Raw genomic sequence first — 23,444 nt, forward strand, 5'->3', positions numbered from 1 at the left:
TACTTTAAATAATTATAGAATTGGGTATGTACTGTACATCAATTTATCATGCATTGTCTTATCCCTTACTATGCTTACTATTTTTTTTTAAAAATCTTAAAGCTCTTTAATTTTATTTTTGTTGAAAGTCTATGCATCTAAAAACAACCAAAAAATTTTGTGAACTTTTATACATTTTAATGTTACTTCTAGGTTAGGATAATTACAAAAGAACATGTTAAATAATGTGAATCACCAAGTGAAAAATAAGTTCATCATGTCTTGTCTTGCTTGTCTAATATGATCATCCTGAAAAAAGAGAAAATAGGAAATTTTGCATATTTTAGGAAATATTTCTTCCAACTTCTCTGCCAGTAAAAATTGCCATTGTTGACGTATTTGTGATACAATAAATATGGTATCAGGACCACCTATTTATCCTGGAGGCCTGAACAAACACATGCGATGTATTTACAGTATAGTGAAACAGTATTCCTAATTACAGATAGCTGAATAATATATTGCATCTTTCCATTAAAGACTAAATATTATTTTAAAAGATATAACAAAAATAATGATTATGTGAGAAAGCATAAAAGACAGAGCTTGCTGCAAAAGGCGCATTATATTCTTGAGCAAATTTATAGAGAATCATTGTCAATTATTATCATACCTTGATGTTAAGTTTTAAAGACAATCCTCCACCTGAAATAAAGGAATTAAATTGTTATTCAAACTTAATTTCTTACAACAAGCCTAATTTTCCTAGTCCTAGCCTTTAGGAAATATAACTTACAACAACTCGTTAAACAACCTGAGGATCAACACTATTATATCAAAGTTAATTCAAGTTATTATCATGGCTTGACAGCAGTGTGGCTACTAGCTAGACGTGTCTGGTTCGATTGTCTTAGGGTAACAATTGCTAAGAGTACCACAGGCGTAGGGTGGCTACGTCTAGTGTTTATCTGTTGGTTTATGTTAGCCACGCAGCTGACGGCGAGTCTTATGCAATCCACAAGCTAAATGTAGCTGCCGAGCCTAAGTAATCAAAGTTTTAATTGACTTCAAATAATGCCATAATGTTGACCATAAACTATTGAAGTACCATATTGACAGAGTGTCACTAGTTTTATATAATTTTATATAAGCTCATTACTATTATAAAATGAATCTTATGGTTTGTACCTTCATGTTTACCATATTCAATACCGCCTCCAGCACTAACATCTTCAACTTGAATACCTGTATAAAACATCAATGTTAACAACTATATAGCAGACGTAGAAGTCATAGAAGATAAAAATTAAAGATACAATATAACCCTTACATTATAAACATGCCAATATCGCAATTCCTTTAATCAAAGGGTAGCAACAAATCAAAAAAGAGACTGAACAGTAGAATATTGTATTACAATGTAGCTGTATACAATTGTGTGTTCAAGTACATTCATCTATTATTGAAGATTTTTTAGAAAATGTTCAGAAACTTTTCCCCTTCAAATTTATTTTGCATAAAATAAGTATTTGAGCAAAAATTACATTCTCGATCTTTAGTTGTTACCAGGGATACATGGATCGGTCAATCAGCTTAAAACCTTTTCTTAACCTAGAATTCAACCCTCCTCCCTCCCATAAGTACTTGTACTATACCTACGAAGCTCTGCTAGACTTTACTTAACCTAACCTAAAATAAGCACCTATTCTAAATACATATTGTGATTGTAGTTCAGATATAATATTATCCGGAACCGTCATTTTGAAGTGAAATAAATATATCCTGTCAAATGATAGAATAAACGCCAATGTGATGGCCCAAACACCTAATTATCATTTCAGCATTGATATTAAAGTGCAAACAATTGTTTTTGTATATTATTGACCAAGAAAAAAGGTTCATAACAGTCATATTTAAGAATATTTTTTTGTTTGTCATGTGAAATGCTTTATAAGTCTAATAAATAATAGAGAATGACAATCTAAATATCATAATTTACAGGTAGGTCAGGATTAATCTATCCTTCTTTTTCTTTGTATGTCACAGAGCAAGAAAAAAAAACATATTCATAAATTCTTTTCAAAGCTGTAGAAGAAAAGAAGAAAGAAAACATTAAATTCTTTGAATTGCAAGATTTTTAGAAGGAATTAAACATTTCACATTTCATTGTCTTGTCAACCAGCAAAATCTTATGATACAAGATTCACTTGTAAAATGTTTGAATGCTATTGTAGCTTTGAGAAATCAATTCATTATGATCAACCTTTTTAATAGGTTTGCTTGGTAAAAAAAATAGCAATTACATTTTTTTTGTGAAAAGGATTTTAAACCTTCAGCTGTTAACTGTTTAACGGGGCCGAATAATTGATTACTAGTGATATTTCTTTTCGGATGGTAAGAAGTCAAGCGCAGCTTATTTTTCCTTTATTTGTGGAGTAATCATTCTTACCAGACACATAAACAAATGCAAACAAATGTTATATCTGTCAGTCCGTTCGTCCGTCCGTCCTTTCATTTGCCAGTTTGTCATTTGGTTCGTCCCATAAGATCTCGCTAACTGTTCATCCAATTAGGCTGTGCTTTTCTAGCTTTTTTAATTTTTTTGTGTGGCATGGACAATTCAATCCCCCCCCCCCCCCCCCCCGAAAAAATACATTCCAACAAGAAAACTTTTCGGAAAATGAAAGAGAAATAGCAAGCCACTAGTTCAAAAAATCATCTTAGGCATAAACGTTTTCATTTACTGAAATATATAAACGTTTTCAATTTTTCCATTCTTTTTCTTTTTATTTCATTTAAGAAAAGATATAAAGATAATGACTAGAGAAATTCTAGTTTTAATGACAATTACACAGTCAAATATCACAATTTAGACTGGATAAAATATAATTGAAAATTCTCTTCCATAAAGAAGAGGAAAATATTTTTCATTTATATTTTCAGTTAGTTTTTTTATGTTAGAAAATAAACTTATTTAATATCTAAATTACGTATATGCCTGAAAGCTGTGGCCATACAAAAAACAGCAAATTGTGTTAGCTTACTTTCTTTTTGTGTTTTGTTTTTAAAAGCGAAGCTTTTCTATAATTAGGGTCGGTCCGTCCGTCCGTACGTCCGTCCGTCCGTATGTCCGTCCGAGATAGATAGCTTTTATTCGTTAATTTAGGCATGTTAGAATTGTCCTATCGATTTCAAACTTTGCATGATGATTCCTGTAGTAGTTAGGTACGATTTAGAAAGCGTAGCAACTCTATAATCATTACCAGAATGTCCGTATGTCCATTTTAAACATGTTGATTTTTCTACTTTTCTTAACAACAAATTTTTATGTGATCTAATTATCCGTTTGATCTGATTTTTGGTATATTGATTCCTGGGACAACAAAGAACAATAGTATAAGCAAAGCAACTCCATAATCAAGTCCTAAAAATGTAAGTATGTCCAAAACATTATCCTGTATCAAGCAGTTTTTCAACAAATTTACTTACAATTTTGATTCGACTCTTTCGATACTTTTATATTCTGATTATTCAGTTCAGACACTAGACAAGTGTTAATGTCCGTTTGTCCTACCGTTTCAGTGCTTCGCTTTTATGGATGTTGTCATCCTTGTTAAAATTATGTATAGTAGTATATATATTATACTTTAAAATCTTTTAACACTTTGATTATTAATTTTAAAACATATAATTATTTGTATTACCTTTTGTTAACTTGTTGTCATTAAGCTCTTTGTAATATTCGCCTGAAAAAATATTATATAAATAATCAAACCAAGAAAAATTGATAAAAATATTTAAATACTTACCGATTTTCTTTCCCTCATCTTTAGAAATAATTTGTCCCTTAGTTCCATCAGTATTTCTGAAATAATACAGTTTTAGTTATGATTATTTTACGTTTCTGTGGACAAATATTTTGTTTATCATTATTGAAATATACCTTTCTATATTTGAAGGATCTATCATTGGTTCATTAAATGTTTGTTGGGACTTTAGTAGAGCATCTAGTCCGGTTTGCTTAAGCTCTATATCAATTCTTCTTGGCTAAATATTGGGCAAACGTGAGAATAAAGTTGGTTAAATTACAGAACAGACCTTTTCCGACCAAATACACTCACGTATGTTCTTTACAAGCCCAAGTTAACAGATTTGAGATATCTTACTATTTTAAGCAAAATTTATGAAATACTACAAAATATGCTAATTTTGGTGTTATGATGAATTAGATCAAAAAAGGTCTGTTTTGTATGCACATTTGTTTTTGACAGAGTTATAGCCAAATACAGTTAGGGAGTTGAATCCATTTTTATAGAAGCAGAAATATAATCTATGATTATGGTTTGGACCCTCTAAAACTGTAATCTACCTTTCCACTTTCCCCTCTCTTGGTGAAGATATCTTCAACGCCGATACGATTTTTGAAATATAAGATTTTACTTTCCCTTCTCTTGGTGAAGATATCTTCAACGCCGATACGATTTTTGAAATGTAAGATTCCACTTTCCCCTCTCTTGGTGAAGATATCTTCAACGCCGATACGATTTTTGAATTTTAAGATTCCACTTTTGCCTCTCTTGGTGAAGATATCTTCAACAAGAGAGGCAAAAGTGGAATCTTATATTACAAAAATCGTATCGGCGTTGAAGATATCTTCACCAAGAGAGGGGAAAGTGGAAGGGTAGATTACAGTTTTAGAGGGTCCAAACCATAATCATAGATTATATTTCTGCTTCTATAAAAATGGATTCAACTCCCTAACTGAAATAATGATCAAATGTCAAACATGCAATAAGTAAACAGACTTTATATGTATACAAAATCTTAAATTGAAATAACGCGACACAAATTATGGAAATAATGTATTCCATCCAGTTTTACCTACCAATAATTATTTCCATATAATAAAAATAAAACTTCTATCTTGCATAGTTGCTTTACATTTAATGACTGAAAATATAATTAAATTACCTGAATTTTATCCGATGGACTAGAAGATATGTTCTTAATGTTTTCCATATCCAAAAATACTTTCTTCTGAATAAGAATGTTTAATTTTAAAACAAAACAAAAATTATTAAGTCATAATTTGGGTAAACCTTATTTATTCTTTAAAGTGATGGTTTCTATTAGCGTTAACGTTTTTGTATTTAATTGTTAAATTTGAATAGAAATATTGTAACCTCAAAAAGAATAACATGTTGACAAAGAATCAAATAAGATTTTATTCCTATTTCTGTCTCATTTAACATCTCAGCTCTCAACAACATTTTATCTAAAAAATACTATTTAAAGTGCAACATAGTAAACTAGTGGCTATGCCCCTAGCGATTTTGTATTCAAAATGATAGGGAAGGACCGAAAACTAGCCTAGAACCGTCCTAGGACCAATGTGAAGATTCCCTATAAAGAAGACCTCTATCGGATCAGCAGTTATGGTAATCTTAACTTACAGACAAAAAAACTTACTTCTTTATATAAAAAGATAATAAATATCACTAATGTAAAACAATTTTAAAAATTACAAGAATAAGAAATAAGACTAAAAAGAGAATATGGAAATTGGTCATTAAAAATTTTACAAAAAATCCAAACATATATTTATATTGGCAGATAGAAAAAATACATATATAAAGGCGTTATTGAAGGATAAAGTTATAGTTTAGGCGTTTATTAGAAATAAATCTGACCTTGTTCAGAACAGTTTTTCAGTACAACATTCTTATTTTCTAAGCCACGTCCTAAACAGAAAAAAATGTACAAATAATGTAATATCTCAGTTTGTATCTCTTTATCCTAAGAACGATAAATCACGCAACCTTGATGTATACCCTTTAAAAATATTAAATTATTTAAAACCTCTTTTAATTATGCAAAAATCAATCAACAGTTGCCATTCATAATATTGTTTTGCATATTCCATTTAATCTAATTAAAAGTCACTTACCTATTTTATAATCAGGTTTCTTCAACTTTTTCTCATTATTGGAATCAAAGCCATGCTTTTGCCGGAAGCCAAAGTTCAAATCACCAAGAGTAAACATAAATCTCATAGGAAGAAGATGTAAAAATCCTCCAGAGTTTATTACAATAAACATTTCTTCATTTAACAGATTTTCTAAATGATAAAATATTAGTATGTCAATTTTTTAGGTCAAAGTCAACTTTATAAATTGAACTATTTTTAATTGTAAACCTTTGTATACTTGTTAGGTAACCTCGAAGTTTTCAAACGATCCTTTAAATGTTTAATTTTTTTATCACGCCATGGTTTATAATTAAGAAATTTTAAATAGAAGATTGTGTACCTTCTATCATTAAACTGAACTTAATATCATAATTCCCTGCTTACAAAATTATTTTTTTTGGTACCTGGTAAATAAGGCGTATAGAAAACGGCAGAATTTTCAAAATTTTGCTCCAATTTTTCTGGCATAACTGGGGCTGGATGCTTGATAAAATAAGGGGCGCCAGGTAGAGTTCCTAGGACCATTGGATGCAATGCTGGTCTTAGGTTCATTCCATATGCCTTTTTAATTAGAGAACAACTATTAGATTACTCAATTCAAGGTTAAGTTTGTCCATATATATTCATAATAAATATTAACGAAAACTATACCTAGTATTTAACACTTTAGCAATGTGTTTTAATGAAGAAAAATCGTTTCTAGAAAACATTATTTCTCCCCCACCCACATTTATATTTTCATTTCAGCATTTCTCCCCCTTCCACCCTCCCCTTCTTTCAAGTACCTCTTGTTGCCTCTAGATGCGCTGCTGCTAATATTAGAAAAATTACCCCTACAATGTTGTAAATTATGTTTTAGATAAGGGACCAAGAATTAAATTCTTACAGGTATATGACCAATAGATATGCTGCCATGTTGCCCTGGCCAAGATCTGGTTGTCCTGTTAATTTCTGCACCCTATAAAAAATAAAAAGGGCTTATTATAAACAAAACAAAAATTTACACCTGAAATTTTAATGGGGGGGGGGGGAAGCAGTAACTTCCATTTTCAATCTTTAAAAAAAAGGTTTTTTTAAATGCCAGGGAGTTACTTTTTTTTGGGGGGGGGGGTAATTACCTCTTCAAAATAGATATAAACTTTCTTAGGACCTAGAAAAGCTACACTATAACGGAGAATCTTATTTTTTGGAGCGGTTAGGTGGATTCTACGGTACACAGAGACAAACATACCTCATTTTACTTATATGACAATTACAGTAAGCTAACGTAAAAAATAAAATAAACCTGTCCCAAATTTTGATGAACAGTAGTATCATGTTCAACGGAAACTTTTACTTTACTATCGGCATTGTTTGATGTTTCTTCTGTTGCTTTGTCAGGCTTTAGCTTCTCTAGTTCTGCGTCTTCTTTAGCTTTGGCCTTTTAATAATTCTTTTAATTCAGATTCTAACTCATTACAGCAACTATACTTACAAGTAAAATTTAACTATTAAGTAGCGAAGCAACAATTCTTAAAGAAAGCTAAACAGTAAAGAGAAATACAGTAAGAATATAAACTTTTCGTCATCTTATGTAATATGAAATTGAGTAGTTAAATTATAGCTTTTATACACAAATCAACAATTTTAAACATTGATCTCTACTTAATTTAACATATTTTATCTTTATTATTAAAAGAAAGAATTTATTTCCTTATCTGCTTCAGCTTGTTGTTTTTGCAGGTCTAAAAACGTTTTCATCATACTGAAAATTATAGCTGTAATCAAATAAAACCAATATTCTTATATAGATCAACCTATGTAGTAAAAAAGCATGTAATTTGGATTACATGACCATAAAATTTAAAGGTAATTATAATTTGTCTTAATTTTAAGTTTACTATCTATTGTACAAGTAACTAAAGAGAATTTTTTATATAGGGTTAGTTAGGATTAATTCTATCCGAATTTGTAACACTAACCTTTTATTAAAAACATTATTGTTGCTGTTTAAAGATCTTAAAGAACAGGTATTTAACAAGTACTACAAACAAGGATTGAGATATTTACCTGCCTATATCCATAAAATTTGGCATTCCTCCTGCCATCCCTAATAATAAATGTTCTTTTAACTTTGTCAAAATAAAGGTACACTATAAAAATGTTGTATTAAACCTAACACCAGCTAAATATTTAGAAGATATAAGTTCTCCGCGAATTTAACAGTCTAACCAATAAGGATTTCCGCGAATGTTGAGTAACACGTAGCACATCCGCTCTTTGCGGGAATATGGTAGGTTAAATTTTGGCTCAAAACCGCATCATAACTAAAGACATTCAAAATGGTCCCTATTAGGACTTCCAGAAAACAAGACTGTGCAAGCAAAGGGTTGGAACTTGGTTGTCATAAGTTTAACCATATAATCATGCACATCAATAAGCAAACTTTGGTCAAAGATTTATCAAAATAGGATCTCATGGTGTATACCGCCATCTAAAGGCTGTTCGAGTCTAACCAGCAGATTTGACTTATAGGGTCTAAAGTAATACCTGGAATGGAAGAATTAGAAGAGTTGTCACCGCCCGCGCCTCCAGCATATGAATCAAACTTCATCATGGATTTATAATCTGGCATAAAATCTAAAAAAAAATACAAGAATAAATTAAGAGAAATATAAAATGGAGTAATACAAAAAAATTTGTAAAACAATCAAGTACTGATCATACAAAAAAATAGTACCTGTAAGCAAAGCATTTAAATTGTCTATTTTAAAGATTAACCAGACAGACGTACAGATACCTTTAAAGTTAGTATCAGTATACTGTGTATAATTAGGTGTTTTATAGGAGCTGGAATATTTATCTTGTTGTGATCCTCCTGTTCCTATGGACATGGCCTAAACAACAAACAAGTTTAAAATAGCAAAAAAAGGGCTATGGCAAAAACGAGATTTAAAAATAACCAATTACATAAAATGTCCATGAAATAGTTATTTAATGGTTGACGTATCTATTTTATTAAAATTTTAAGGAATACATGTGCAATTAATTACCTTGGATGAATCGTCGCCCATTGTTTCTTTGTTTGCACCCGGACTAACCTCCTTAAAATTAAAATAGGAATATTAAATTCACAAAGTGATTTCTATTTAATCTTAGCCCCCGTAATAAGAATAAACAATGCCTGCCTATATAGCCTCCCTGAAAAGAAGAAGCCGGTTAAGTCTTTTGACGGATATTAATTAACAGACAATAATTATTTACAGAACGAAAGAATACTTTATGTATTTTTATTTTTTACTTATTTTGAAAATAAAGTTCCATGTACATTTTTTTCCTTTTTATCTGATGCTGCGCAGAGTACTTCATTTTCAAAAGTTCTATCGTATATAGTAGCTTTGCTTCTTTACAGATAATCTTTTCATATTTTCCATATTCTGTATATCTCGCAGAAAAAAAGTTGGAGTATTTTCTTTCAAAAGTTAAAAAGTGATATCATTATAAAAGTTTGAAAATAGCTCTTCTTACACAACTTATAATATAAAACTTGTAAACCACGTATTTTTTAAAAGCAAAGATTTTTTACATTTAAGAATGTTCGTGTATGCTTAACGGATAGCTTGAACTTTAAGCTATGTCAATTAGAACCGACCTTTGAAATCTGTATGACAATTCGCCTGTTATAAAAGGATGTAATCTGGGAAGGTATAAAACTCTATAATTTGACTTTAAAGTTTTGTATGCTATGATTAATCATCTTTTTAGATGGTGATTCAGAGGACAATTATGCATAACAATGAATCCTCACTCAGCAATTAAATGTGTTTAGGCTTCTAAACATTAAGAATGCTAAGAATGTTTCTAATTATTATTAGCACACTCACTTTATAATAATCTTTTGTTGATTTGTTAGACATTGTTGTCATCCTTGTCATCAATGTATTTCTTAAACCAGTTTTAAAATCGAATAGCCTACGCATCCCAGTAGCCAGGCTATAGTTGAATAAAGGACAAATAAATTTTCCATCCAATCTTTCTCACAATACTTTAATATCTTTGATTTAGAATATTACTATCACATCGTAAAATTGACGACCTCTCCATTTTCCCCAAAAAAAATATTTTAGATTTATTTTGCTTGTTGGTTATACCTTATTCCTGATTATTATCTATAACTTACGTATATCTGTATCACTATAACGCCAGAATATTTTATTTAAGGGGGTTGTTGACACCTTTCTCCCACACGCCTTCGATTGATCTGGTTGTAGTCGCTAGTAACTTCTAGACACTTCCTATTCTTTAATCTTCCAAAAGCTTAAAATAGTTTTACCTTTGTATCCCTTCCCATTTTGTATGCGCTGTAATCCCAAAATCCATCACCAAAGCTTTCAGCAATACAAAATCCAAAAATTATGAATACAAATTTCATCTTTGAATCTGAAAATTGTTACATGATTAAGCGTGAAGGTCTCAGGTAAAATTAGAGGCTTGTAAGTTTTGATGATTTTTCTATCCAGCTTTTGCGTAATTAGTTTAAATAATAAAATAATATACAAATAATCTTATTTAGCTTTTTAAATGTTAATTATGAACTCTTAATTAACTGTAAAAAGATCAATATTAAGGTTTAAGTGTAAGTTTGACTTCAGCAAGGCATTTCGGTTTAAATTCGTATATTCTTATCAAATTTTTTATTTTGCATAGTTTGATCTCTAATAGCCGACTTTAGAATATACAGCAGCAAATCTCTGCATTTTTTAGTAATTTTGGTTGAATAATTAATTCCATAATCCTTTATAGTTCAATCCTTTACTCTTGTTAATTTCATTAATTAAAAAGTTAAGTAACACTTTCTTTAATACAAAATTAATTAGATTTGGAAGAATTATAATTTGTTAACAAACAGGATTTTTTGAAATTAATTTGTCAAAATAAAGGTTTAAAACTTTATTTAAAATTAAATTTCTTTGTATATTGATAGCGCAACTATTATATTATTTGTGTTTGTCTGGCCTTTTTTTCAATTAGGATCATTATTTTACAACAATAAAGATTCTACAGTCAATTAGCAGTTTGTATTGTCTGTACAGAAAAATGATACTTCATGCAGTTTACTGTTCTTTTGTTTGTGCGTTACTCATTAATAAAATAGAATTATCTTTATTTTATTTTGAATATAGAATCTATGATATTTGGCTACAATCTAACTCTTACTGCAAAATAAATCTTTGAAAATATGTGATTCTGTGTGTTGGAGATATGTGGACAAGAAAGTAATGTAAAAAATTTGCTAAAACTTTTACTCTCTTCAGTCATTTGTACATTTTTTCTTTTTTTATCTTTATCCAAGCTAAACTTCTTTCTCTACATTCTCAACCTTTTGATTTTTGGGTATATGTGTAGTTGTCTATGAAACGTAAAACAACCTTGTTTTAGTAGTTGTTGAGATATTCGATTAACATTCTATGTCTGAATACAGGTATGGATTTAAAAAAAAGGCTTATTATGATCTAAAAAGGCCAGTTTACAAAACTTTTTTATCATAAAATATCCTTTAAGTATACAGATATGTAATTTAAAATTTATTTATCCCTCTATCAATTGTATGTTAGGGTGTGTGTATGTAGGAATGAGTATAAAATCCATATAGAACAAGTGTTACAAGGAAAACAAATACTTATTCCAGAAACTTAATCTTGGGATTAAAACCAAAAGCACAGACTTTTGACGAATTTTAAAAAGATGTAAAATACGAGAATTACAACAAAATTAACTACTATTCTGGCTCAGCATTTTGATGTTAAATGCTTTAGAGATCCATATTTCTAACGCAGCTTCTTTAACTAGCTGCTATACGTCCGACCGATTATTTCTAATAATTTGATTGTTATTATATCACATTGCAAAGAATATATTTTAGAAAATCAAGTTTTCTCTTTGATGTTTCCTTCTGTCCAAAAAAAATTATATAATCTATACTTATTACTTGATTGCAGGGACGTCCAAGTGGTGGGGGGGGAGGGAATAAAGGGGTGGCTAAAAAAAGCTTTGACGTTCTTGCCTCTATGATATAAAAATCCCCTCCCAAAATTTTAGTTTTCAAATTTTCACCCCCCCCCCCTCCCCTAAATCAAAAAGCTTGGACGCCCTTGCTTGATTGCTTTATAAAAAGTACTTGTCTTTGAATACTGTTTCGGCCTGATATTGTTGCGCTACATACTGACAATCTTGGTCTTGTTATTTGGAAATAAGGGGGAAAAGTTTGATACTAAATTTGATTTAAAAGCCTGAACTAATGTACAGAAATTTACAAGCTGTGGTAAAGTTTTACAACATTTTGTCATACTTTTACTGTTTCACCAAATAATATATGTACATACCATTTGGTCTAGCACAACAATTAATTTTAACTATTTAAAAAATATTTCGATATAATCCTTATATACAAGTTATAGGATGTCTGTCTGTGTTTATCGAAGGATCTTGCTAACTGCTTAAACCAATTGTACTCCTGTACAATGTAGCTTCTCATAGGTACAAGGTAGGTTTATAACTATTTTGGTGAATGGTTAAGATAAATCATCATCCTCAAGTGTATTAAGTTTAAAAGTAGAAAATTATATATAATGTAAAAAGATATCTATAATACAAAGTAGAACGATGTCTGTCTGTTTCTCCGTCTATACGTCTGTACGTTTGTCCGTCCGTACGTCTGAAGCTTAAGATCTCGGTAACCACTGAACTGATCGGATTCTACTCTTCAGGGAATATACCTACTGGTCCTGTGGTGGTTTTAGGCCTTTTTCTTGGGGGCTGAGACACCCCCAACCCCCCTCAAAAACAAAAAAATTCTTCCCTCATTTTTTTTTTTTTTTGTAGGAGTTATCCTTGGTCCTTCTTTTTTTTCTTACGAATTTCACCTTAATTTTTTTTATCATCTCTTGGGGCAAAGCCCCTAAAGGCTAGGGGCGGAGCCGTTAGTATTATATGAATTGTTGATATATAAAATTTAAATGAATATTTTAGAGATTCTTAGACACCAAACAAGGAAGAGCACGACCAATTGTAACGAAAAGGGTATGGTAAAAGAAATTTTTAACAAGAAATAGAAAGGGAAAGAGAGAAAGAGATAATAGAAAAATACATGAAGAAAAGAAAAAAGAAACAGAAAGAAAAGAACGAAATATAGCATTTTATATGTAGATTTATCTTTGAGCAATAAATTATATTAGCTGATAAGAAAAAAAATTACTCTCTTTATAGGCTTTTACCAAATAAGTAATAAGGTTTCAATTTTTTTAGATTGTTTTTCGTCTTCATATATCTCTGTTAAACTATAGTTTCTGAAGAATGTTGACTATTTTTCACCTTCCTATTCAACTATCAAAACAAACATATTTTATTACAAACTAATTTTAATTAATCTCTCAATAACAAAAAGAAAATATTTAATTTATATTTTAAGATACATATTCTATAAAGATTAATGAAATAAGTATGAAATCATCGAAGGTAAAATGTTTCAAAATGTACAAAAGTTACTTTAGATTAAACAGAATACTTTTGTTGTGAAGAATAGTCTAAATATTTTGATAGATCTATGTTTTGGATATAAATATGAATAAAAATGGCATACTTTCTATGTAACAATATTTTAATGGCATAGTAACAACTTACTTATACTATAAAAAAAATATCCATCCAGTTATTTGTAATTTTCATCTTAATTACATATCAAACTATAATGTATGATGTGTATTTACTCTCAAATATGAAATCAAACAAATGAAACAAACTATTAATAATTAATTAGCAATGCCTTTTAATTTAACATGACCAATATAACATCCGAAAAGTATGTACACTGGTACTACTGCTACGTTTAAAGGTAGCTAAAGTTCAGAGATCTATAGGGTTAATAACAAGGTAAATCAATATCTCCAATGATAATAAAAAAAAGTACTCCTTTTTGTAGAACAAACCTATTAAATTTCAATAGAAGTATCCAAGTCTTCTTGATTAAGTATGCCTAATTATGTACAAAATAAATTCTTAGTCTTGGTCTCCTTGATTAATTATGCCTAATTATGTACAAAGGAGATGTCCCAGTGGTCTTCAAACAACAACTTATGGTGTTGGTCATCGATTAATTCTTTATAGAAGAACCATTTACATCATAGACTTTGCAAGTGATGAGGTGGATGACAGGAAAATAGCCTAAAACCACACCAAAAACTTTTTTGAAAATGCTACCATCAGATAGGACATTTCTTAGATCATTTACTTTTTGTTATTTTATGTCATGCCTGAAGGGTTAGTAGCTTGCAAGGGTTAGATTTTAGGTCTTAAGGTTAGGGCTTTTGTGATTTTGATTTACTGCAAAGTTCAATAAGAATAAGGGTTTTTGCCAATGTAATGGAACATCTTAAGGACTAATTAAACTGAGCTGGATCTTTAAATAATTTAGTGGTGCGCCATATCGGCGCACCAAGATATCAATCTTTAAATCAAAATAGCATATGTGAACCAGCACACCCAGTGGCGTGCCTCTGGCGTGGCAGTTACACTCGCTTAGTGTAACCACCGCGCCAGATTGGGGTGAACCATATTAAATAAATAAATATTTTTTTCAAATAGTTTGATATTTTATTGCAAAACTATCATGAAAACATTTCTATAATTATTTTTAAAATAAATTATTTATTGTTTATTATAAAGTTGCACTGGCGAGGATCAGACCGCGCAAAAAATCTTTTTAAAGATCAATTTTTTATCAGTGGCTGTGGCTCACTTTCGGCCCACCTCTAGCGCACCCCAATCCGGTTCACCACTAAAATGATTTAAAGATCCAGTGCTGTATAATTTCTTCTAAATATTAGTTTTCTATGTAATTTGCAGAGAAATTGTGAATTAACAAGAGTAAAATTGGGGGCATTATATGTTCATGGAGAGGGTAAGAGGGCCTAAGGAGTGTTTATACAATAGATCTAAAGTAATAGATAACTGCCTGCCCCCATTTTCCAAAGATCTTTTTCGTCTGCTAGCAAATTGTTTTCAGCCGCTTGGCTGTGTTAATATTCCCGACGCCATTGGTTGATTTTCAAAAACCAAATTGAGAGTCGGCACAAGGTCATTGGGATGGGGACATACAGTTATTTAGCCCCTTCCCCCTCTAATGATTTACTCTAATGTTTATACAAATCAAAAGTGTTGGTTGTCTTTTGGTTTTTACTTTGCTTAATTGCGTAGAAGTCATAACAGTTTGTAAATACCTTATAAAAAAACAATTTAAGCTTCAGTTTAAAAGGCATTATGGGACTGAAAGAGACTCTTAACAAATTTTAAAGGATGTAGACCTCTTGCTAAATTATGATATTTGTATGAAAGATTAAACACAAGAAAGTTGTAAGGGTTTGCTAACGAGACTTTCTATGCATTTAAAGAAGGAGTTACAAATGAATATACATATGTATGTCGTTTACAGCAACTCAGGGGTAAGTAGATGACACTTATATCATGTTTTTCTACACGACTTTTATCATGTTCAAACTAAATAATGAATAATTGTGCATTTTTATAACGCCAAAATTTGCTAATCAATGGGACAAAATTTTTTGCACTTTTCTACTATTTTAAAGATTTATTCTGATAAATTAACAAGTTTTTAAGAGATTCATGCCTTAATCATTATAAAATATAATATAAGGCAGAAGTTAATCATTTTAGAGAAAAGCTGCTGACGAAGACGAAGAAAGTCCCTCAAAAATAAGCATGTTACGTCATAAAAACGAGGGATTATCAATCTCCTTTTAGGGGTTTTCTTTCCAACTCCTCTTCTCCTCATCCCTCATTTTTATGACGTCATTGAGGGGCTTTCTTCGTCTTCCTGCTGATCTGCTATATTCTATCTATCTATGAAATTAGATTGTAGATGAGTGAACTGAATATCTAGTTCAATATAGAAATTACAGAATCTCTTCCTGTATATATCTTTCTATCTATAAAATTAGATTGTAGGATTGGATATATTTTTACTTGGATCTTAAACCAGATTTTCATGTTATATAAAAAGTGTACTCTGTGGCGGGCTAAAATACAATCTCCACCATCCCCCTCTTTTACCACATTCCCTCCCCTCCTACTGGATAAACAACCCGACCAATAAAGGCGAGGGGAAATTGCAACCTAAATTGACAACAATTTTTCTCGCGTCATAATATCCACGTATATTCTACATCCGTTATTGTAGATGATTGAACTGAATATCTAGTTCAATATTGGAATTATAAAATTTCTGTTTCCTCTCTCACATTCAAATGATGTAAGTCTTTTTTTCCGGTATGTCTTCGAAACTGATTTATATCCGCTGGATTATAATCGGATATAAGACATTGTTATATAATTTCTAGTTTGAAAGACCCCGCACTATACGCGGAAATCTGACTATAATACTGTTCGAAGAATAACTATCCGAGGTATTACTTAATTATTTTTTAAAACTTACCTTAAAGAATCGGAAATGCAGACGAGTCATTTGATTTTACCAGGGAAAAATGTACTCAGGTTCTATCAAAGATATACAGCTTAATTTCTCCTATTGTTTAATGGATGAAATAACTTAAATTTAAAATAAAAATATTTCCTCACAGTGAAAGAAGAATTAATATGGCTGATAGCAATAACATCCATAAAAGCGAAGCTCTGAAACGGGTAGGACAAACGAACATTAACACATGTAGAGTGACAGAACTCATTAATCAATGTTTAACCCTTAACGTTCGGGGGGGGGGGGGGCATTTTATCTTACCAAAATACTAAAATAGCCTCTAGTAGTACATCCTCATATTAAATACAGGTGTTCAAGTCAATTTAAGGTTCCAGGTATGATCCTGCAGGTCCTGATCCTCCAGGTCTCCAGAAATCTTTAAAAGGCTCCTGTGGCCGCAATTTTTGACTTACAGACTTCAAATTTTAAACTTAAGCTTATCCTACATGTCTACATATTGTATTAAAATTTCATAAAGATCCGCCGCCGTTTTCCCGCCGACCGCCGCGGCTGGCAGCTGCCAAGTAAAGCTGCGGCCGCTGAAATTATATTTTGATCTTTCAAATATAAAATTTACATAAAGATAAACATTTCTGCAAAAAAATTTTATTCTAGCTTCAAAAATAAAAAAATTACAGCCGTTTGAAATTTATAAGTAAAAAAGGACCTAAAAACAAAGGTTGTTAAATAAAAGGGTGAAGGAAGCGAAAATTGACCTTGACTTACTTAAGGTCGGAAATTCATCATAACACAGGGGACTTTCACAAAAATCTTTAGCCCTCCAGCTCTAATAGGAACTGAGATAATAGGGAGGGGCGAGGGGCGACGCCCCCCCCCCCGACTGATTAAGGTGCGACATGGGGCCCGACTGTAAGGGGTTAAAAGTATAAAAGTCGAAAAAATTGAAGTAAATTTGTTAGAAACTGCTGAAATACAGGATAGTGTTTAAGGACATACTTACATTTTTAGGACTCGATTTTAGAGATGCTTTGCTTATAAAATTGTACTTTGTTGTCCTGGGAATCAGTATTCCAAAAATCAGAGCAATAAGATAATAATACCACACAAAAATTTGTTGTTAAAAAAGTTTAAAATCTACATGTTTAGAATAGACGTACGGACATACTGGTATTGATTATAGAGTTGCTATGCTTTCTAAATGGTACCTACTACAGAAATCCCCATGTAAAGTTTGAAATCGATAGAACAACTCTAGCATGCCTAAATTAACGAAAAGAGCTACCCGATCCGGACAGCCGAACGAACGGACGAAGAGACGGACCGACCGACCCTAATTATAGAAAAGCTTTGCTTTCAAAAAAGTTTGGTCCTTTTTCTAATTTTTCTCATTTATGCTTTTGTATATTATATTTTTGAGTTATATATTTATGTATGCACCTCTTGTTTGCTCTAATAATATTCTCTCTTTAACCTTATTCTTAAGTTTATGTTATAGAAATAATTTGCCAAACTGATGGTATTTTATTCCCTTATTTGCACAAATATCTAATAATCTAAAAATAATATACTCTTAGAAATTTACCTAATGTACTACCTAATATGTTGAGCAATTCAAGGAAAATGTTTTACTGATAACTCATAGACATTTTCGAAATAGAATAAATTAAATATAGACATGTAATAAATGGCTAGCTTGGAAGTCCGCCTGTGCAGCCGCTCTAAGCCACACACAGCTGCAGCTGCAAGATTTCGAAATATCTGTTTGTAAAAATAAGAGTAAAAGCCTCTCTTTTTTAAAACGAAAGTAAACATGTGCAAACAATAAATTTTATGCATGTATATTCTAGCATCGTGCTCCTTGTAAAATAAATATAAAATTAATATATGTGTTCTATTTTAAATAAATAAATTATGATTTAAAAATGAAGGAGTTTACGATTTTCTGCATAACTTGCTCTGGTATTTTATGAACTTGGGGACAAGGGTAAAAGTAAATTCTGGGTTCCTAGCTGTGAAAATTAAATATTATGGCACAGAATAATAATGTAGGGATAAATAAATGTAATGATAAGATGATTTTCATAAATATTTCTATTAGTTAATATATATAAAAAGTGAGGAAAAAATAAGAAAGGAGCTTTACTTTTGATAATTATTTTTTATTCAACCTGTGTCTTAGGGTAATTATTCTTGTATGAGCGGTTGATCTACCCAACAAAATTATTTGGAGAGGGGGGATTTATAGACTGTACCTGGTACTGTAAAAATAATCACTGTGAAGATATAAAATACATCCTATTAGTTTTATATCAAGTTAATTGCCTACCTAATTACATTACTTTTCATGAGTTACTGAAGATGATACACAATATTAAACAGACCCTAAGGCCCTCAACTTTTACCAAACAATTTTCTGCTAACACTACTAGAATGAAATTTGTATGTTTGTAAATTGATGTAAATTCCTTTTAGTATTTCCTTATTCCTGCATGAGTGAGTAATGGCGAGGAATTCTATTAAATTTGATAAGGAATGTTTGAAATACTTCTCATCAGGATAATTTATCTACTATAACATGGATATGACATCTCAAGATAAAAACCTGTTTGGTAAGTTTGTCGGTGACCTATTTTTTATGAAATTGAAAATAACATATGTTATTTACAGAACTGCTTAAATTTTGAAATATTGCATCAAGAGAGACTATGAATTTCCTGTACTTTTATATTGAATTTAAAATTCCTTATCCCTGTGTCACTTTAAATTGATGATAATACTCTTCAAGTCATGATAAACTAAAGTTTAATCATTATCATTTAATTTTTAGGATGGTAAATGATATTTTCATTTTAGAAGCAAAACTACTCTTTATGATACAAAATGTCTGTCAGTTCAAAATATTCGAATCATGTATTTTTGTGGCTATTCAAGATTTATATATATGAAATTTCTTGTAAAGATTCCCCTGATAATAAGGCATCTAATCTACATATAACTTACTCTGTCTGCCTGTTCATGATCCTAAAAAAAATCTTGAAGCTGGATATTTAATGAGATTAGCTTTTCTACATATGTATTTGAATATCTTATGAAGATTATAACAACCAATTAGCAAACACAAGTATTGTTTTCCTTTTGTTTGGCATAATATTAATTGATTGGTAATAGTTTGTATCGCATCGTATTATAGACAGTTTTCCGCGGATATTGAAATGAACAATTTTAGGATTAAATACAATTCTTTTTAGCACCGAGTAGTCAAAGGCCCAAGCTATCAACACTGGTATTAATTTTATAATTTTATTATTTTCATTTTAATATTCGTCGAAAATTGTATAAAATACGATGCACTACATGATTTCTTGAGCATGGCTGAGAGCGGTTTAATTCAGTGGATATTAATTGGTTTTGAAGGCATACTGGAATAGTTATTTCTCGCATCGTATTATAAACGGCTTTCCGCGGATATAGAATGTACAATTATAAGATTAAAACCAGTTTTTTTAGCCCCGAGGTGCCAAAGGCACCGGCTAAAAAAACTGGTTTTAATCTTATGATTGTACATTTTTATATTTGTAGAAAGCTGGATATAATACGATGCTAGACATAGTTTTTTCGTATGGATGAGAATCGGTTCCTATCCACCGGATTCGAATGAATACGAGAAAATATGGTATATTATGCATTTTTATTACTTATTTACGTTGTCTGTCATCCTTAGTTCAAAAATTATTCGGATTAGAATGCTTTAACTAAAAAAATTCTAAATACCTTTGGACCAATAAAATTTGAATAAATTTATTTCTGTATCCGGGGACAACTGTCTAACTACCAAGAAACATTTACAAATAAATAAAGGAAAAATGGTGAAACCATTTTCAAATAACCCAACCACTCTCAGTTGGTTTCTACAGTTATAGTAACATAAAAGTTTCAGTCCAGGATGACCTAGTACTTTAATGTAACAAATAAGTTCAACAAGGACATTATACCTCAGATCTTGTGTGAGTGTGACCCGTAATTGACACCTAGAAACTTTTCCCTGACAGGTGTCCAACTCAAACTAAACCTGGTTTTAGACCATTTTATTTATCTTGTATCACAGTATTAATACTACACAGGTAGGACTTAAAATCTTCTGTGATAAAACTATTAGCATCAATTGGCTTAAAAGGTAAATGGTTAACTAGAGAGAAACTAACAAAATTGTTTATTTACTATTCTAAGATAAAACCTAGCTATCTCAACCTTTTCAATTTAATAGCATGATTATACCTTTCTTTTTTGGGTGAAAGGCGTATTACAAACCAGCTAGTTTTAAGCTTAGCCCTTTTCCATAGGGGATAGTTGTAGGAAGAACATTTAACAATTTGTAATCTTTGTAAAGATTATTTAGATTAAGTTTATAATGGTAATTTAGTTAAATTCACACGGTTTACATAGCACAAAATTTGTAATTTGTTTTTGTTAAAGTTACCATAAAAGCTAAATGAAGTGAATCTAAATGATAAGTGACACGATTCAGCCGTTTAGAAGACCTTAATATATAAATAAAAAAAACTCCTAATTGCTAGTACGTACTCACACATATTATTTATTTATGCTAGTGCTTATAATCATTTAATTTATAGATGTTATGAATAGGAATTGACTTAAAGGGAGTGTGAACGTAAAAATTTCTCATCTGATTATCAAATCTTAACATTTACTAAGCACATTTCACTACACTGATCAACCAAAAATGTCCTATTCACAAAAATATCAGAAATAATGCCTTGCTTTTATGGTATTTTGAGAGGGAAAAAGGAAAAAACAGGGAAAATCTGAACGTTTTTGTTTCTTATAATGTTTGTAGGGATATTTAACTTGTCATATATAGTTGAAACAATTTACTTACTGTTAAGGATTTATTTTATGCTATAAAATTGCCAATTCGTTTTTTTATAACGTAGTAATTAGGTAATAAAGACATATTTTAAATTCGTATTATTGACAAAAAAAATACCTCACTGTCTACAAAGGGTTGAATCTCATAGGTTATATAAAATAATAATATCCTTTTTTATTGTGTTGAACAATAAATAACCCACTTTGGAGAATTAGTTTACACTTTTATCAGACTGTTTATAAAGAAATATTGAGTCTTTATTATTTACAAATTTGTAATTAAAGGTGGGCGAGAGATGGGCCATTTAAAGTTAATTGGATACTAATAAAAAACCTGTTCCTGGCTTTGTTATTGTATTTGGTTTTCAATAAAAAATATTGCTTATTTTATCAATTTCTAAGTAACTATACATTGGATTAAAGCAAGGATTATGTTAAAAGCCAGCTTAACTGTTAGGAAAAATCTAGAACTATGTGAAAAAGTTTAATTTTAGCTATAATGGGAGAAAAAAGCAATTTAATGCACATTTTATATAATACGGAAAATTTCTTCCTTTCCCCGTACCTTATAAAAATCATCGGAAAAGGCCGTTTTTTAACCAAACAAAAGCGCGTTTTGCTCTATCTGTGAGATATTATGAATGAGATAATGTTAAGATTTGATATTAAGATGAGAAAAATTTACGTTCACAGTCCCTTTAATCAAATATGCGGTTCATACTCTTACCCTAGCTGTTTGCAAAAAGAGACATAAAAACTGATAAATTTCTCCACGGTCAATATATGTGAAAACTATCTACTAGAATCAGAATATACATTAGTCAATTGACCACAGACGTATTGAAAGTTGTACGATTAATATTTTACATAGTACGATACTAAAAAAACTTTTTTTTGTTATAGCTCATTTAATTTAAATCCAGCGTTTTCGTGCCTAAGTGGAAATAATATTTTACTAAATCAGATTCACCAAGATTATAATAATTTACAATAGATTTTTGTTTCATGAAACTGATGAAACTACAAGAGTAGAGAAGAACCGTTTTAAAAACAGAGATCAATTTATTTTCCGCACCATATAGTGTGAAAGATACTAATTAGTTTTAGGATTACATTTCCAAAGAGTTTTCTTTTTTTTTCCTTTTTAGGTAAACAAGAAAATATTTGTATCATTTATGAAAAAAGTTGGATAACCTCTAAAGGACAGGATACACAATTTTAGGTGTTATTTTGGTGCATCTCTTGCTACTTAAGTGCATGATTACGCGGGCAAACGTCTTACAGACAACAAAACCCTTTGATTGCACGACCTTTGTCTGAGAAGTCCTAACTGTACATGGTAATGAGTTGCACCTGTTTTGGGCCAAGGCATTTCCCCCACCTTTTAACTATTTATGTCATAGAACCAGTAGGAACCAGTATAGTTATGACGCAGTGTCGGGCCGAGATTCGAACCTTTCACTTTGTCGACAATGAGCGGATGTTACGCCACAGTCGCGGTTTTTTATGAAAAGAGTTAGCGCGAAACATTGTGTAGTTTTTAAAAATAATTGACCTCGGCTAGATGGTGGACGTTGGAGGTTGTTCATTTCCTAAAGTTTACTGATTAAACTGAGCATTTTTAAAAATCCTGTGTGCTAATTTTGCGGCTGCATAATTTTTTTCAGTCTATTAAAAAAACACATTTTCAATGGTTACTTTTTATTCATCAAAGCGATTTCAGAAAGTAGCATTAAACTGTTTTTAACCTATTTTTTTATCATATATCAAAAATATACTATGACACCAGTAGAATCAGACTGCAGAGCCCAAATTTGAATTAAGTCCCCAATAAACTTTTTTTGGGGGATTTAAAAATCAATTTTATATGTTGCTGTGATCATTTTGATGGAAGCAAAAGCATTTTTTAGTTTGGGGTTAAATTGTTTCTTACAGAACAATTTGATGTGATTCAGATTATATCAATACAATAATAAAAACTCTACTCTGTTCGATGCAAATATTTTTTTTCTAAAACAATAATTTATATAGAAGAAATTTAACATTAAAATAAAACATATTATTCTGAAGTCTGAACCAATTAGAAGCCTTGTTTCATTTCAGTTTTTTACAATTCAAAAA

General features: G+C 30.5%; 1 protein-coding gene across 1 annotated transcript; it reads right to left on the minus strand.

The window, feature by feature from the left end:
- Positions 1-96: 96 nt before the first annotated feature.
- Positions 97-10,362, minus strand: LOC145318623 (uncharacterized). The gene is made up of 19 exons (XM_080160015.1): positions 10,260-10,362; positions 8,980-9,030; positions 8,727-8,823; positions 8,477-8,566; positions 7,997-8,036; positions 7,639-7,691; positions 7,233-7,366; positions 6,834-6,905; positions 6,352-6,508; positions 5,927-6,097; positions 5,670-5,720; positions 5,163-5,254; positions 4,951-5,016; positions 3,923-4,026; positions 3,789-3,844; positions 3,684-3,725; positions 1,168-1,224; positions 653-684; positions 97-288 (listed from the first exon to the last, which is right to left on the minus strand). Exons 1-19 carry the CDS (start codon positions 10,356-10,358, stop codon positions 232-234), a joined length of 1,521 nt encoding a protein of 506 aa, XP_080016141.1. The 5' UTR covers positions 10,359-10,362; the 3' UTR covers positions 97-231.
- Between the last annotated feature and the right edge of the window lie 13,082 nt (positions 10,363-23,444).

The sequence above is a fragment of the Acartia tonsa genome, chromosome 1 (genome assembly GCF_053477335.1).
Source record: "Acartia tonsa isolate MP-2025a chromosome 1, ASM5347733v1, whole genome shotgun sequence".
Taxonomy (NCBI): Eukaryota; Metazoa; Arthropoda; class Copepoda; order Calanoida; family Acartiidae; genus Acartia; species Acartia tonsa.